The sequence below is a fragment of the Gobius niger genome, assembly GCF_951799975.1.
Source record: "Gobius niger genome assembly, chromosome: 19".
Lineage (NCBI taxonomy): Eukaryota > Metazoa > Chordata > Actinopteri > Gobiiformes > Gobiidae > Gobius > Gobius niger.
Genome location: NC_136870.1, coordinates 17,387,079 through 17,404,758, shown reverse-complemented (window position 1 = coordinate 17,404,758; position 17,680 = coordinate 17,387,079). Strand labels below are relative to the sequence as shown.

The following is a 17,680-nucleotide window of genomic DNA, read 5'->3' as shown; positions in this document are numbered from 1 at the left end:
ATTGTGTTTGAGCAGAGAATCCAGTCAGTCTGCCCCGGAGCGCCACTATTCATGCCTTCACCACTCCCTAGCTGAAGATTTTATTTGCTTTCGGTCATTAAGAGGGGCGAAGGGAGCACGACAGGCAGGAAGGAAGGAAGGCACTGGAAGTTGGCGTGTCTCGGGGATGGATGGAGTCTACGACGCACCGCTGAGCTCCAGGAGTCGGCTTGAGAGGAGCAGCCACACCGCCTTCATAGATGACGGTGTACTCTATGTTTGGGGAGGCTATCAGGTAAAGTAAATTTAATAGATCAAGGTCATACAAATGCTTTAATTAAAATTCCATATTGTGCGTAATGGATCTCACTTAAGTTGTCCTGTTGGTGTGCGTAAAGTTGAGTTTTGGGGGAAAATCTTGAGTTTTTTTCGTCTTCAAGGGAATTCCTATAAGCTCTAATTATAGGACACCTAACACTTGGAGAGAAAGCAGGAAGTTTCTACCCATGTGCATCCATGTCTATGATCTCTAAACCAATGATTAATGAAGGATTGGAGGAAATGTTATAAATTCATGGGTTTGCTAAAGGATTTTTCCCATTTATTAAAAATGTTTTTACCAGACAGCTCTAAAAAGTGGGCATATGAGGCTTTATCACCAGTCAGACCCTGTAACAAGTGTGTTTGATTAGTTACTGGAAAATATTTAAAGATTATATTTATTAGATTATTTTTAGAGGGTTTGTGGAGGGAGAAAGTAAATGTAATTGACTCTGTGCATAACTTCAGATCATAACAACGCCGCCCAAGAAGTGACTTCCTGTTTTGATCCAGCACGCCAAAATAAAAGCACCATCTTATTCATTAGTTCAGCAGTTCATTAGTTCAACTTTCAACTATTAACAGACAAAGCACTTAAAATGTGTGTATTTAATTACATTCGCGTAATGTTGCAAGTACCTGCTGAACTAATCAATGAGACGAGCTGTGTGCTTTTATTTTGGCGCGCTGGATCGAAACAGGAAGTCACTTCTTGGGTGGCGTTGTTTTGATTTGAAGTTATGCACAGAGTCAGATCAAACCCACTGTTGAAGTATCCCTCTCAGTAAAGCTCAAATGATTTAATATCTTTTATAGAGAGAGGATGCTGGGCCTAACACCAGAGTATTTTTTTTTAGATTGGTCCCAAAATGCGGCTTTGCTTTAACATGTCACGTGGCTTCACTTTAAGTCTCACTATTGTTAGATTCAGAGATGTTTCTTGATGAATTGTTTGTCTTTCATGAACTTAAAATGTCAGGTCTGTCAAATAATATTTTGACTTTGTGCTTTGTTGTTTCTTCACAGGTGGCAGATGGAGAAGATGTGGTGTTGCCCAGTGACGAGATGTGGCTGTTTAATTTGTACAGTGGCATATGGTAAAAAACGTCAATTCCGTCTTCTTTTCTTGATTAAAAACTTAGTTGTGACATTTAATTCCAGCATCTGATTGACTTGAGTTCTTGCGTAATCTGTGACAGGGAGCAGAGGGGGCTCACAGGGGACGTCCCGCCGGATCTGACGGATTTCTGCGGCTCGTACCTGAATGGGACGCTTTACATTTTTGCCGGTTGCGACAGCGAGGGCTACACAAACGATGTGAGTCCCTTCTTTAATCCGCAATGGAGGATGAAATGAAATCAATGACAGGCCAGATACATGTTTGTATTTCAAACTTTTTAGATAAGATAGGATTTGAGTTTATCCAAAAGATGCAGACAAGGGAGTCAAGCCAGGTTCTTATTCATATAACTGGATGTTTTGGCCTATTGTACATGTCTGAAGGCACAATAATTGCCCAGAAGTTGAAACTACTGGAGTTTACCCCACTTTATAGCTAAATAATCTGTGTTTTCTAGTCATGAATGATGGGCTTGGGTTGTGTTTTTACTCTATTTGACACCGAGTACTCTTATAAAGTGGGCCATCGCTGAAAAGCATGTCCTTTCGTGCTATCACTGATATGACACACTGTCACTGGCAGGACTTGCTGTAACTTGAGTCATGTGCTTTTAGATACAGTGTGTTTCTTTGTGCGTGTGTGTATGTGTCTGTGTAAAGGAGTATGGTATAAAAACGAAAGCAGGAATGTGAAAGGTGAAGTCAAGTTTTTGCCTCGAGGAATTGTTTTTCGATGCAGGAACTTGTCCGAACATCGTTGTTGTCTAGACACCAGAGCATTTTTACTGTATGCCACTTTTTTATAAACTGCTTTGGATTTTATAACTCTGGGCCACGACTGGATTATTTCTATTTATAAGAAAAGCATGACCCTTATATATCTACATTAAACAGCCTGTATTTACTCTGCCAGCATAAATATTGATTAGCGTGCGGGAAGATTTCTGGCTTGAACCATATTGAATTTGTCTATAGATTAAAAGAATATCTGCCAATCTAGTCATTTAAGGAAAGTTTTCTAAGTCTTCTTTCATGTGCCCTCGCCGTCAACGCCATCTGTGCTCTGTTGGTTTGTGGACTTAATGAGGCTGATCTAATCGCTCCTTCCGTCTTCTGCAGATGTTTACTGTGGACCTTAGGAGCGAGTGTTACATATGGAAAAGGCTAATGAACCCCAATGGAAAGACGCCCTCTCCTCGAAGCAAACACTCCTGCTGGGTGCACAGGGACAGGTAGAGTTCAATAACATGCACTGATAAAGAGCTGTTTATATGTGTAATCTATCTATCTATGTTTCTATGTAAAGTATTGGCAATGGCAATTGTTATTTATTGCTGTTGTATTGTCTTTGCATTTTTTCTGTATGACTGATCATGTACGCTTTTTAATTGCCATTTTAACTGGAAAGAACACTTGTAAAAGCTAGTAGGGACCCAACTAAGCAATCAAGTATTTATTTATTTATTTATTTATTATAATTTAACAAACGGCAAAGCATGCACATTCTTTATTGATAAAATGATGATAAATAAATGAAAAACAAAAAACAGAACAAATGTAATGAAATACAGTTTATATTATATTGTTACTGCCCAATGTTTAAAGCAACTCAAAAACATCAAATGTTTTTCCATTAAAGCTCAAATGAGCTGCACGTGGCTGTTGAGCTAGTGGTTGCCAATGACTCCCACAGCACTAGGCTGAATCTGAAATCACTCAGGTTTAACCTCAAATACCACTCAAATACACTTCATGAAAAAAGTGTCAAAACAGCGATTAAAAATGCGACGAAAACGCAATAAAAAAAAAGCAATGAAATGGTGACAAAATTGTCAAAATGACAATAAATGATGTGACAATGTGAGGAAAAAGATCAGTTTTGATCAATTTTGTAGCTTTCAAATGAGCGGTTATTCTGGCCTATCAGCTGTAAGCTTTTAGATTTGGGTAAATGCACTTTGTTAAGGCGGTTAAGTGGTTAAAGCAAGACTAAAATGTACTTAAACACATCCTTAATGATGCTGAAGTGAGTGTAAACCAGGTTCCTGCAACACTATGACACAATTGCAAATAAATCCTAAAAGTTTACAATTGCCATTTTCATTTAGATTGATATACTTTGGCGGCTATGGGTGCAAAACTGTCGGCGAGGTCCAAAATGGTTCGTCGTCGAGCTTCATCGTTGAGGAGATGTCCTGGGTAAAGCAAATAACTGTGCAAATGCATTCATTACTTTTGCAGTGTATAGAGGGCCATAACAAAAAATGTTTTCCCTTTTTTATAGACTACAATTGGAGGCACGTTATTCAGGTGCTGGGGCTGGAACAATGAAGTAAATGTTTTCGACACGCTAACCCGAACGTGGAGCAAGCCAGAGACGAGGGTGAATAAACTCAACTTTACAAAACCGGTGCATTATGTCTGATACTAGGATGTTTTATGTCCCAATATTTACATCTGTCCTGTCTCTGTCCAGGGCGCTGCGCCTGTCCCCAGAGGCTGCCACGCTGCTGCTATTTTAGGAAACAAAGGCTACGTCTCTGGCGGCGTGGTGAGTTGTGCTTAACCAGATCCATATACGCACTTGTTTACATCAAAAACACTCACGCCATTGTGCAATCGTTTTACCTGTGCATGTTGAAGAGTGAGCTGAGAGAGCCGAACAAATTATCACATGCTTTTCAGACGTTTGTTAAGCTACCGGGTTAGCAGGTTTCTGAAAAAGGGTATTTTCACTGCATTCCCCAGTTTTGACTTCGCTTCCGAACTCTACGAGTACATAGAAATAAAAGGCCATTTGAAGTTCACTTCTTGTGACATTTTACACCATCATTGATAAGGCATGAAAAAACATTCACAGTTGGCACATTGTTTTTCCTAGGAAGTGCATTTAATTATTGATGCATTTAAAAGAGAAAATGTGACTTTTCTTTCAGGAAGGAGCTACATTAGACCTTTACTGCTTGGACCTGGATAGTTGGACGTGGAGTTGTCTGTAAGTCTTTCTGCTTTACACATTAAAGAAACAGCTCAAATCTATTAATAGACTGTGCAGTAATGACTTGGCTTAATTTTCAGAGACACTTCAGGATCTGTGGCGCCAATCGGTCGCACGTTGCACGCAATGACAGCCACACCTGATGGGACACTATTTGTTTATGGAGGTTTCGGGACTTGTGGACCAACTTTAAGTATGTTTCTGATTTTATGTTACTTTAACTTTAACTATAATCAAGTGGCACTAAAATGTTGAACCTTAAACGTCGCAGATGACGCCTGGCAGTACAACTTGCATCAAAAAAGGTGGACCAAATTAAATCATCAACATAAAGACAAACCCAGGTATTGTTTCACTAATATTTGTTGAAAACCTATGTGTGTGTTCGAAAAGCTAATCTTGAATCTCAAATCAGTCAGGAACAAGGATGGAACTTCTATTCTTAGATGTGATTCATCTATTGTATCACAGGCTGTGAAGTGAATGATTCATCATAATTGAATTGAAAGCACAACTTAACTGGTCACAATAAGACCATTTCAAAGGCTAGAGGTATTTTAGGTAAAGTTCTGGCAGGAAATATTGAAATATCCCATGGGGTCATGTTGACCCGTCAGACCTCTGCTTTCTGAGAGACACGTTTTTCCTTGTTGCAGTTTAGCAGGGAAGGAGGTAAGAGGATTGTTGCTTTTCACCAACACAAGCCACTCACAAGGGACAGTTATTATTAATTCATTCCATACGTGGTGGTGTTAGGCTACCTGTTTGCTGCACCATCAGGCCCTCTCTCTAAACTCTATCACACCGTTCTACCAAGCAACCTGGTATTCTCTCATTCCATCTAACACACCCTCAACCTGAGATTGTGTTCTGCGATTGTGTGTTCTCAGGGTTGTATGGATCATTTTAGTGTCCTGTCAAATATGAATGTGTTGAGAAATGGTCAGCTCTAGCTCAAGGTTTCTTCACTTTCTAATCCTAAAGGAAACCAGTCATTCATAATGTAAATAACTCCTATACTGTATTTTCCCTCAGGGTGGGCCATACCTCGTGCCTCGGAAGCGACAGTGACATTGTTGTGTTTGGAGGAAGCAGCAACTTGACTATCCAAATGGACTCTGTATGTTTAAGTTCCCCTTTACAGCACATCCAGTCTACATCCTTATGTTACACTGTATACAGTCGGCTAATAATAACCCAGAGACATGTAAATCTGTACCTAAAGAAACCTTTAAGTGGTTTAAGGGATCAGCGCGGTCTGGGATCTGATGTGGTAATGTTATGTTGCACATGTAAAAGCTTGGCAAATTAAGGCTCTGCAAAACTTATAAGAAAGTTCTACAAGACTGGTAATTGTTTGAATAGAGCTGGGGTTTTCTCTGCTTTGATGACACTGATTAACTATGGGACTTGGATCCGTTACCAAATTAATCTATGCTTCATCCTCAGGTGGCCATTTTGAGGTCTCCCTGGCAAGAGCACTGCAGTGATGTGTTGATCTTCCAGACCCAGCCGTACTCTCTCTCCAGGTATGACGTAATGCACACACACTGATACTCCCTGGTTCAGGTCACATGACCCAAAGCCTATACCTCCTCTATACGGTATTATGTAAATCGTGAACAAGGGGAGCCCGACCTGTTGGTGCATGTTTACTGTAGATTCACACATCATTAAGCTCTGAACTAAATCCACCCATTGCTATTTAGACTTATTACACATGCACATTGGTCTAAGGATGTACCGATGTGTTTTGTATGATGTAAGGTTAGCCTGCTAATTATAGGTAAGATTGAGCTAAAAACAGTTGGGCTGGTTTGGCAGTGTTTTGAGTAATTGTTTCACTTCCATATTGGAAACGGGCACAGGATGAAATCAGGAAGCTGAACTCTCACCTTCCCTGCCTCTGCTTCCACCGACATTCACAAACTTAACACACACCCTCCCCCCGATTTGCACCAAGGGTTTGAGAGTCATTAATTTAAATGTCTTTGTCTATGACACCATACTGTACATAAAGGCCATGAACAAGTCCCAGTTCTATCCGACAAGTCCCAGTTCTATCTAGATAAAGACCAAAATCATCTCAACTTTTTTTGGCTAACACAGATCACAGGATTTATCCCATTAAACTAGATTAAGCGACTGAAAAAGAAAAGCAGTAGAATGGCACAACTTCAGCAGTCTGTTTTGATACATTGTGTCTCATGCTAATAATGCAACAGGTTTCGAACAGTGGCTTTACCGGTCTTCCTCTTCTCTGCAGGTTATGTGAGGACTTTATAGGACGAAATCACGCAATGTTCAACAAGTATCTGCACTGTCTGCCTTCCAAAATAGAAAACAGACTCGAAAAGAGATGTGCCTTTTTCTCAGCCATGAAGCCCCTTCAACCGGATTTGACGGACTGATTTTTTTTTTTTAAACGCAAAAAGCCTTGGTGCCAGTTCTTTAACCATTTCTCAGTGGGTTTATTGTTTGTGTCGTTATAGTATTGTGTTTTTAACTTAAAACTTTGTAAAGGATAATTTGTTTAAAGTATTTGCCTTGTTTTATGTAGGTTTTACTGATGATTTGATGTATGTTTAAATAAAGGTATTGATTTAAACTGTCTGTTTTTTATTCATCAAGATGATACTTTTTTTTCCTCTTATCCAACTAATACTGGCTCTGTACTTGAGGTTAAAGGAGTCTTCTGGTTATTCGGTTGCGAGGTCTGAAGGAATGAGATACTTTTGCTAAAGGGCAGTGATTCACAAACTCCGCACACATTGTACCACCTCGTGAAATATATGTCTTCCCAAGTACCACCAGAACTAGTCAAGGATTGAACTGGTGTTTTGTATTATTTTATTCAACCGGGCCAAAAAAACTCAAGAGTGACCAAGCCGAGAAGCAGTAACACAATCATAAAACTAAAATGAACCAGAAGCTTCTCTTAACTGGTTAATCAAGTTCTCAAGTGCTTTATTAAGACAAAAATTAAACTTGAAGTAAAATACGTATACAGTTGCAGCAGACTCATGTACCACCAGAACCACTGCTATAGGAAGTCTTATTCTTTAACTAAAATCTAATGTCATTTCTTTAACTCAAAGTCCGCCTGAATGCAACCCCCTGATGAGGCAGCTTTTATTCTTTCTAAACACGCCCTCATATTATTTTCTTGCTTTCTTACTAAACATTTCAGCGTACATATCATTGGTATGTTTGTCACTCTCAGGGTTTTATGAACATCTGTTTGACGCCGACTTGCCCTGCAGCTCTAAAGGTTTTTGGAGCTGGATTCTCTCCACACTTTTGCCCCTTCAGTCTGATGACCTTTGACACTAATAACCTCCAATGTTAACAAACCGCAGCTTAGTTTTAATTGGGACTGGGAGCATAGGGTGTTTGCATAAAGTATCAGTTGTCAGTAATTCCAGTCATATTTAGAAAATGAGGTGTCTGCACAAAGTCAGTATAGGATGTTTATTTGTCAAATAGTTTAGATTTTGTTATTTACATACAATATAAAAGCACAGCACAAACAAACCATATTATTGTCTTTTATTCCTACATGACTGTGTTGCTGAAGGATGCAAGTGAACAGTACAAGCTACTATTGAGTATTATTCTACGTGTGCATTTACATAGATTGCCACCTACTAAAACTGTACTTTGCATCTTTGCTCTTTCACTTCCTCATTTTCTCTATATTACGACTGTTAAAAATTTCACTGAGACTCATGAGCAAGAAGTTTGTGAAAAAGAGAAAGTTAACGTAATGACTGAATTTCTTCAAATGGGCCGGATGTAGTTAGCAGGGAGCATGCCTCTTTGTCCCGTGCGCTGGTTGAATCCAAACGCCCATCCCGCGTCTATGGTCTCCACATTTAGGATTAAGTCGCCCTCCTGCAGTGACACTTCGTCGGCCTCGGCTGCTGTGTAGCTGTACAAGGCCTGGTAACGAGGCTGAGGACAAAAACGCATAGGTTCATGTCAGCGGACTACATACAAATGTATATTTTACAAATGTATGACATTTTTCACGGTCAATATTAAGTGTATGACTAAAGGCAGATAGTTTCTGTTTCTATATGATTATACAGAGCATCGACTGTAAATGATGAATCCTTTATGACATTTTTGTACAATCATAAACTATTTATATTAATGCAAAAGCAGCGACTCATCGGTTTCTTGTATGTGATGCTGCTTGAATGAGAGATAAGGGTTAGGTTTATTATAAGTTCTTTAAACATCTTCCTACTCCTTTTGAGCACAATAGTCTGGTTTTGTTTTCTTTCTTCTGTAAAAATGTTTGAAATACTTTTCTGCTCAAATGAATAAATAAATGAAAGAATGAAATGAAATAACACCATTGTAAGCTCATTACTAACATCATTACCAAGGTAAACAGAGGTGGGTAGTAATCAGTTAATTTACTCACTTTTGAAGATATTTAGCATTTTATTGTTTATTTTATGACACATTACTTTTTATTTTCTACTTGAGCAATATTATTTTGAAGAATAAACACTCTTATGTGAGTGTAGCAATAGGCAACTCTTCCCACAGTGAGTAAATCTAGATCATTCGTGACAAATGCGTCATGTGGCCTGTGAAAATTGAGAGAAAGATAAGAAATATCTAAAGTTCCACATCATTTTATGTCAGTGGGATCAAATCACATAAAACATACATCAGACTTTTACTGTTTGAGTAGTACTCAAGCAGTATTTCCACCACACGCCTGGATTATTTGGATGACTACTTTTCACCTATTCTTGGGTAACATTAAAAGTGAAACTTCTGGCTATGAATAAAGTTCTTCTTCTGCCCACCTCTGTAAGTAAATCACATACATTCTGGGAAACCACTTTGTTTATGTAATTGCCTTACCCCTCCAGTAGGTGGTGCCACAGGACGGGGCTGCACAGCTGGTTGGATCAATCTTGGGTTTCCTGGTTCTTCCTCATCTGCGCAGGAAAAATACGTTTTAAAAAGTCAACACGTTTTACACATTGTTTTGTCCTGTTTCTGTCTTGATATGTGAAATCAATTTGATTTTCTGTTTACCTCTCCTGTTCTCTGGGGGAGGGGCGTCACTACGAATCTTGCTCTTCTCAAACTCCTCATGGTACTTAATCTGTAAAATAGTAATATAATGATTATGTATTTGAAGCATTTTGTACAGTATGTTATGTATGTATGGTTTGCTGTTGACTTAAAGAATGCATTCGAGCCACTTCCTGTTCCCTGACACTAAGCCAAGAACTTAAGGAATTCAAAATAGTTCTGTTTTGGACATTCTTGACGATTGGACCAAACAGCAGCCCCATGTGTCTCGCTGACCTCACTGAGCCTCATGGGACCGGTTCAGAACAGCCCACAAGAGCCACAGTTTGGAGATGCTCTGACCCAGCGCGCCGCCATCACAATAAGACACTAGTCAAACATGCTCAGGCCATTTTTGTGTTCCCCCCCCTTGCTTCTACCAAAGTAAAGGGTTTCAAAATCATCAACTGGACTGGGTTGTTTGAGTTGAGGATGTTGCACCTCTATCATCAGATGAGCTTCTTTAGAGCTTCTGGCTCAGAAATGATGAAACTGGGCACCCTTTACTACAAACAGAAGATACTAGTCTGGTATCGAAAAAAGGGTAAGGTACAACTGGTATTGAAAAAATAAAAGCATTGAAAGCAGGTACCGAAAACAAATATAAAACCATTTCAACTTACATATTTGATGCTGTTGGTCATTTAAAAGAAAAAAAAAAAGTGAAACACAGGTTGAAAAATGATTTTGAAAATGGAAAAAAAAGGGAAAAACAAGTGGAAAAATTGGGGTAAATTTGAGGGGAAAAAATGAAAAATTTGGGGGAAAAAAGAGGAAATAATTGAGACAAAATTTGAAAAAATGGGAAAAAACATGTAGAAAAATAGGTGAAAACTTTTTTGGGGAAAAAACGTGTAAACATTTGTTCAAATTGGGGGGAATATAGAAACATTTGGAAAGTGTTTTTTCTGCCCTTTTGTTGTTAAAGGAAGTTTCTTGGTTGTTTCACGTCAAACAAATAATGCAAATGCAAAAAAAAAAAAAAAATTCATCTGCTTCATGGTTCTACATGACAAATAATTCCATATATGTACCGGAAAAAGTATTGTTAAAGTATTGTTAAAGTACCGGTACCGAAAACAATTTAACGATACTCAGCCCTACCTCTAATGCATCCATTGAGGTACGGCTCAATGCATCCAAATGTTGCCATGAGATGATCATCTATTACAGGAGCCATTAAAAAGAAACCATTTGTTCCTAGTGTGAAATTCCTGACACCCATCAGTGATTCCAAACCTTTTTTGTCTCACGTTCCCATTTATGAATGACAGTTCATTCATAAATACTCCAAGTATCTCTAATCCTTTATAGTTTATTTGAAACAGGACGATTAAAGCTAAAACACTCTCAAATTCCAACATTTATTACAAAATATCATTGAACTATACCCAGTCCCACGCTCTGGTAGTTAGTAGTTTCTTCAGAACAAAAACCAGAGCAGAAACTAACAACATGAGCGACAGCTGTGTTTGACCTCTGACATTATTACCCATAACTCCTTTTTGCAACTACTGCTCCCAAAGTAAGAAAAAAAGAAAGAAGTGTGTGAGTGAGGGGAATAGAGCGGACTTTCCCTCAGTGCCCACAGCTGAGAGACTTTGACCATATAGGGCCGTCGCTCTGTGAACAGGGAGACAGGCCAGAAATGTGTGTGTGTGTCTTCAGGCTTTCATTCAGACGGGCCCCTCACAGAACAGAGGCTTATCTGATCTCTCTCCTGATCTAAAAAAAAGTAAAATATGGATATCCTTGGTATGCAGCCTTTTTTGATGGAGTTTTAAACTTCAAGAGCCATGTGATCAAGACCCTGTACCTGATGTCTTTTTTGTTTTGTAGTTGTGAAATGACATCAGACAGTCCATACAATTCTAAAAAGTACCAAAGCCTATTATTATAAAGCAAAACTCTGACAGTGACCCTGACGTTGTGAAACATACTTTTAAACTCCCTGGGAAAGATTGTTAGAAATGCGTTAGCAATGATGGGAATGATGGGAATGAGTTTGAACCACAACTGTTTGTTAAAGCCTTCACTCCCTCTTTCATGGTTGTAACAAATGTAATAAACCGGGTACGGAGCCTATGATGTTGCATTGAGATGGAAGTAAAGGTTTGCAAAGTCATCAATTGGACTAGGTAGAGAGTTGAGGACGTTCAATCGCTCTTTTCAGACTTTAATCTCAGAAACGTGTTGCATAGAGATACTTATTTGCCTAATATAAACCCATCCTCTTTACATACTGGGTTTGTCTATGTTTTCTCATGAATTACACATTAAGAATTGGCTTGACCTTGATTTGGATCTGGGTAAATAAAGCGTAATGTCTGTTTTGGTTTAGCTGCAGGTCAAAATGTAATGTATTGTCTGTTCTTACGTCGCTGATTTGGTCTTGCGTCTTCTTCACTCTCTGCATCTCCGGGGTGTCGGTCACAATGCTGAAGCCTTTGCCCTTGTTCTTTTCAAACTCCTCTTTGTAAAGCGCCTGCAACGTTTCAGCAAAGTAACACAAACAGGAGGGTTCTGTGTTTACTTCCAAGCCAAAGAAATCACATTATTATATATTATCATTACTTATTACTAAATAGATCTTCCTTGACATGTTTTCTATATACTGTGAAAACTTAGAATGCATTAAATGTTATCACTGAAATGTGTGGCTAAAGGAAGATTGGGTAAACAAGAACAGATAATAACATGTAAATACATTTATAAAAGCAGTAAATGTGTAAGACAAATGCGTGAGACAATCAACTGAAAGCTCAGTGTTAGAATTGTGCAATATGGGTAAACAATGGCACATGTCCAGATGAAATCATTTGAGCAAAAATAAGGTTGTTTTAGGTTTGAACGTTGACCTACGTGACTGATCTGATCTTGCGTTTTCTTCACTCTCTGCATCTCTGGAGTGTCGGCCACAACGCTGAAGCCTTTTCCCTTGTTCTTTTCAAAATCCTCTTTATAGATCGCCTGGGAATATTCAGTCGGTTAACAATCTTACAAATGGGTTTTCTTACAGTGTAGACCAGGAGTACTGGGCTAGTTATGGCAGTGGCTCGTTGGCAGAGCTTTCATTCAGAAACCCTCTGACCAGTGCGTAGTCCTTAAAGGGATGTTTCTGGATTTTTGACATAGGGCCTCATTTCCTAGTTATCCAGAGTGTCAATTTCTGGAGATATTTTTTTATGTAATTCATGCAGTCCTTATATTTGAAGAGTCGAGTGGCGCTAGGCTAGTGCAAGGCTAGCCCATTCCTATGGTATCAGCTAGCCTGCATTAAAAACAGTCTGACGCACTCCACAGAGCACCTGAGGCAAATCACTTATAACGCCAGACTAACTAAATGTCTGTGTCCATAGAGTAATTTTTGGAATATAACTGACCTTGCATCACATGAATGATCGCATTTTGAGGGACTATTTTCTAGCAGATCACTCCGCCACTGCGTAACTTAGAACCACAAAGAAGATGCTGCTCAAATATAAGTTATTTTAAATGCAAAATGGTCAAAATCATTCTATGGACACAGACATTTATATTGTTAGTCTGGGGTTATAAGTGATTTGCCTCAGATGCACTGGGTCCGACTGTTTTTAATGCAGGCTAGCTGATACCATAGAAATGCGCTAGCCTTGCACTAGCGCCACTCGACTCTTCAATTATAAGAACTATATGAATCACACAAAAAAATATCTCCAGAAATCAGCAACACTCTGGATAACTAGGACATGAGGCCCTATGTCAAAAATCCTGAAATATCCCTTTAAGACACTTCACCTAATTTGTCTGTGCATGAATGTGGTGGTTAGAGGAGATATATGCCCAGATTAGCAGCCATTAGTCTAACCCAAGGAGTGGGTTGTGTGGCTACAAAAGTAATTTAGCGCCATCATGTACAAGAACTAGGGCTGGTTGCAGGTTGGTCCAAAGACTATGCTACGGAGATTTTCAAGTTCGAGTTTTCTCAATGGCTCTGTTTTTGCCAATGAACTCTTATTGTAAAACCTGTAAAGCATCTTCGTATTGCTATTATTAAATGTTTTCTTTTTAGCTGCATTTGTTGTCCAATATGTAAGTGTACGAGTGTGCGTACCTTGTCTTATCTAATTATTTACTCAACAGAATGTCCTGGGTGACCCAAACCCCCCACAACACTCACACACTAACCGAGCTAAGTCACGGAGCTGCTATGAGGAATATGCCGTCTGCGAGGAAGCTCAAGTGCAAGGACTTTTATGGTTATAAACACTGAACAGAGTCAGCCTCCGACAGTCCAGGGGAGAAAGGGAAGCAGCTCGAACTTGAATATAATCCGAGTGCTACATGATATTGCATAGGACAATGAGACTATGTTTATTTATGACCTACAGTTTCTTCATGAGACTTTTTTCCTTCAATGTAGATATTTGTGGGACTTGATCTTATAATTGTGGCATTGGTGTCTCGGATACATGGCGTGATATAAGATATACTGTTTCATACTGTTTAGAAACAATAGTTAATATAATCTGGATTTCACTAGAATAGGTCTAGAAGACTTAGGGAAGATTTATTGCTGTAGATAGTAAAAGATTCAAAGCTTCAACTTATTACCATACAAATGATTATTGTATCTCCAGCTTTGGCAATATTGTTGACGTGATTAGCTCTATCAATCATAGAGACGGTTGAGACAGATAGCAGCGATAGACACAAGACGTGACGAGATTAGGACAGTGTCTCTGAATGAGAGGAAACAGAGCGGACAGAGAGCAGTAAACCATGTATGAGCGCGTTTCTGACCTGGCTGTTGAGCATGGTCTGTTGTTTCAGCCGCTTGTTTTCAGGTGTGTCGGTCACGATGGTGAAGGAAGATTTGGGGTAATGCCTAAAAAAGCAAATGGAACGTTAGGATTTTACTTTGAAGTACTATAACTGCGAGGTAATCTCAGCTAGTGATAAAAGTAATGGTTTCTATTAGTAACTGCTGTTCATCAAATGCTTTAGCTACTAGTACTGCATAATTATACTCAAACAATACCTATTATCAATAAAAACGGAAACAAAAATGACTACAACCCTCACACATCATTTGGCGAATGTCATTATTGGAAAAAAAGAAGTGTATAGTAGTGGCATGATGATAATTGGACACTCACATAGTGCAGTAGGGCTTCTTTTCAAAGCCCTTGTAGTTGCCCATGCTCAGGGCCATCTTGCAAACTTCACAGCTGAAACAGCCCTTGTGCCAAAACTAGAAAAAAAACAAAAAACAAATTCTGAACATAGCTACAAGAGCGATAAGTAATAATACAGATTGCCAAAGACTTTTAAAACATTTTAAAGTAAAGATTTGGTAGGTCTTTGAATAACTGCCAAGAAACGTTTCTATACTATTTTCAAAACATAAATTCACACAGGTTTTGTGAAGTTTATCAGCATAGTCTATCAGAAAACTTCAGGGAAAGATCTGGGGAAACTAAGCCAAGTAAATAAATCCAACTTTGTGATGTGCAACTATTCCACAACATATTTCCATCAATTGTGAAACTTTCTATTCTGTATTTCTATTCTGTATTTCTGTCATCTGCCTAGGAACTATGGATATAAATTGTGGCTATAATCCGGCATGTTTACATCTGTTTTTGTTGTTTCAATGCAGATGTTCAATAATGTGCATTGTCCCTATCAAATAAATAAATAAATTAGAAAACTTATGTCAAACATAATATAATAGTTGTCCAGTCCATTCTGTCCTTTACACTATGTAACACTTGAAAATAACGTAAGCATACTATTTTGGACGAAAAATGTATCTCCTGGAAGCATTTCTGAAGAAACTTACCTTATCAAGGCAGTTTATTTTCTCTGTTGGATAAACTGGCTTCTTGCATCTTCCACAAGGAGGATTCATGGTGAAAACTGCACCAGACCACCTTAACAGCCCCCAGAGAACAGTGAAGACAGTAGGCTATGTACAGGGGGAAAAAAGTGGAATAGATTAGATTGAGCTGGGGAAGTGATAAGCAGCTGGGAAAAGACCTTCTCCAGGATAGATGCAAGTTCAGAGGAGGAGGGGCCAGGCACGCGTATGATGCTGCTTACAACTTCTGCTCGTGCATTTCATTTGTTTACGTAACAATATCTCGAAGTAACCACGATCGGATAAAGCTCTACAGAAGACAGTTTTCGCACCATATGGCGGTGGGTGAAGCTGAATTGAAGTGAGACAAAAACAAAGACAACACAACAACAAAAAACATTTAGTGGGAAAAGAGCCTAGCAAGTTCTGTATGACACTTTGGCGCCATCTGCCGGTGATGACACTCTATTGCAGGTGAGCTTTTCCATATCGCGAACTTTATTATCCATTTAACCACGATTAGGAAAACGACTTATGTTCTCCTAGGTTCACTGTTTATAGTGTACGATGGCGATGGGTTCACAGGTACGCGGCCCACCTCCTCGTTTATTTATGTAGCCCAAGGCACTTTGCTAATGCTAATCTTCTGTCACGTGTCATGCTAACCTAAAGACCGCTAGCTAAAGCAACAACCATGGCAACGAGCTGACGAGACGTACTTTTTATCCATAGGTGGGTGCAAGGAAATGTCAGATGTTTAATACCATATCATAACAGCTGAGTGACCCGTACACGAGGTTTTAAAACTCAATGTTTTCCCCTAAATGAAGCGTAAGGGGGTATAGCTCAGTGGTAGAGCATTTGACTGCAGATCAAGAGGTCCCCGGTTCAAATCCGGGTGCCCCCTCTTTTCTCACTACGTTTTGCTTGAGTGTCACTTATTGTGAGATGTCATAATAATAAACTTGTATGGGCGTATAGTGTCTTATATCTTTGACGATGAACACCTTTATACTGGGGTACTTTCTGAATGCTTTATAGGCTCATACAATATTATTAGATGTTAAGTACATTATATAGAGTTAACTTCTTAACCCCCACCTGAACCGAGCAAAGTTTGGCTTTACCCAAATCTAAAAGCTTCTTGGAAAAAAGCACCAAAATAGCAACAAAAACAAGGATGAAAATGCAACAAAAAAGTATTACAAAATGACCATATAAAGCCACAAAGGAGCAACAAAAAAGTACTAAAAAATGGCCGCAAAAGAGCAACAAAAAAGTATTACAAAATGACCATATAAAGCCACAAAGGAGCAACAATAAAGTACTAAAAAATGGCCGCAAAAGAGCAACAAAAAAGTATTAAAAAATGACCATAAAAAGCCACAAAAGAACAACAAAAAAAGTGGCAAAAATTGGTCAAAAGAGCGATTAAAGTGTAGCAAAAAAAGTGTCAAAAACTCAGTTAAATAATGGCAAAAATGAGCTGATAAAGAAAGTGAAAGAAGTGATGACAACATGGCAACAACGAAAAAGATCCTTTAAGATCAGTTTTGTAGGTCTTAGCTTTCAAGTCTCCTGTCGCGAAGCTTTTTGATTTGGGTAATGCCTGGACACCTGGATAATAACTGGTGCAAATTTGCTCGGTTAAGGCGGGTGGTAAGATGTTAATTACACCTAGGAAAAAATATTCACCTGATATTTGTCAAGCTTTTGTTTTCACTTTATCCTGCAGCAAAACCAAATATAGAATTTTGTCCTTTAGTATTTAGGTTTTTGTTCTTTTATTATCATGTACATGAACAAAAAACTGTAAAAAATATACACTAAATTCATTAATATATATTTGACTTGCTCTTACCCCAATTTTAGACCTTAAAACAGATTTGGTCTTGGTCTAGTAGTTAAAGTGATATTATGGAAGTATAAATGTATTACAAATTTTATTAAATGTGCAAAATCCACCACCTGGTCTTTCATTTTGATGTAAAGTTAATAATAATATATGTATTATTTCTTGCAAAGTTGCTCCTTCCCGGATCACAGCAACTAATCAGAGTCCAGGATCCTCCTGCATTGACCAATAAGACGAGCTTTTCCTGTGAGCCATCCTGTCAGGTCCAATATGGGAGGGGGAGGAGCTTGATTTTTTACTTTTGAAAAATTCTGTTCCCGCTCTCCTCATTTTGCAAACTGGAGAGCTTTCTGATTAAAGAGGGGAGGAATTTGATTGTTTACTTTCAATTTTGACTCTCTCCTCACTTTGCAAACTTACAAACTATCTCTTTAAGGCACTAGTCTAATAAATTGTGCTGGCTTGA

General features: G+C 38.7%; 2 protein-coding genes across 3 annotated transcripts; one reads left to right on the top strand and one right to left on the bottom strand.

The window, feature by feature from the left end:
• LOC306978593 (kelch domain-containing protein 1-like) lies at positions 1-6,936 on the top strand. The gene is made up of 13 exons (XM_079577233.1): positions 1-274; positions 1,327-1,397; positions 1,500-1,617; positions 2,539-2,651; positions 3,528-3,618; positions 3,704-3,802; positions 3,896-3,970; positions 4,356-4,414; positions 4,498-4,610; positions 4,689-4,761; positions 5,453-5,537; positions 5,867-5,946; positions 6,684-6,936. Exons 1-13 carry the CDS (start codon positions 167-169, stop codon positions 6,826-6,828), a joined length of 1,230 nt encoding a protein of 409 aa, XP_079433359.1. The 5' UTR covers positions 1-166; the 3' UTR covers positions 6,829-6,936.
• A 1,014-nt stretch (positions 6,937-7,950) lies between these two features.
• LOC306978206 (LIM and SH3 domain protein 1-like) lies at positions 7,951-15,532 on the bottom strand. Of its 2 annotated transcripts, XM_079576721.1 has the most exons (8): positions 15,342-15,532; positions 14,656-14,750; positions 14,300-14,384; positions 12,380-12,487; positions 11,895-12,002; positions 9,479-9,548; positions 9,302-9,378; positions 7,951-8,371 (listed from the first exon to the last, which is right to left on the bottom strand). In XM_079576721.1, exons 1-8 carry the CDS (start codon positions 15,408-15,410, stop codon positions 8,198-8,200), a joined length of 786 nt encoding a protein of 261 aa, XP_079432847.1. In that variant the 5' UTR covers positions 15,411-15,532; the 3' UTR covers positions 7,951-8,197. The 2 variants fall into 2 exon arrangements, with proteins under 2 accessions (XP_079432847.1, XP_079432848.1); XM_079576722.1 differs by lacking the exon at positions 12,380-12,487.
• Between the last annotated feature and the right edge of the window lie 2,148 nt (positions 15,533-17,680).

Coding starts and splice junctions, on each gene's coding strand:
- LOC306978593 (XM_079577233.1), top strand. CDS start 167: ATGGATGGAGTCTACGACGCACCGCTGAGCTCCAGGAGTCGGCTTGAG. Junction 3,619..3,703: donor TCGTTGAGGAGATGTCCTGG/GTAAAGCAAATA, acceptor CCTTTTTTATAG/ACTACAATTGGAGGCACGTT. Junction 3,803..3,895: donor GGAGCAAGCCAGAGACGAGG/GTGAATAAACTC, acceptor GTCTCTGTCCAG/GGCGCTGCGCCTGTCCCCAG.
- LOC306978206 (XM_079576721.1), bottom strand. CDS start 15,410: ATGAATCCTCCTTGTGGAAGATGCAAGAAGCCAGTTTATCCAACAGAG. Junction 14,385..14,655: donor AAGAAGCCCTACTGCACTAT/GTGAGTGTCCAA, acceptor TTGCTTTTTTAG/GCATTACCCCAAATCTTCCT. Junction 12,003..12,379: donor CGCAAGATCAGATCAGTCAC/GTAGGTCAACGT, acceptor GAAACGTTGCAG/GCGCTTTACAAAGAGGAGTT.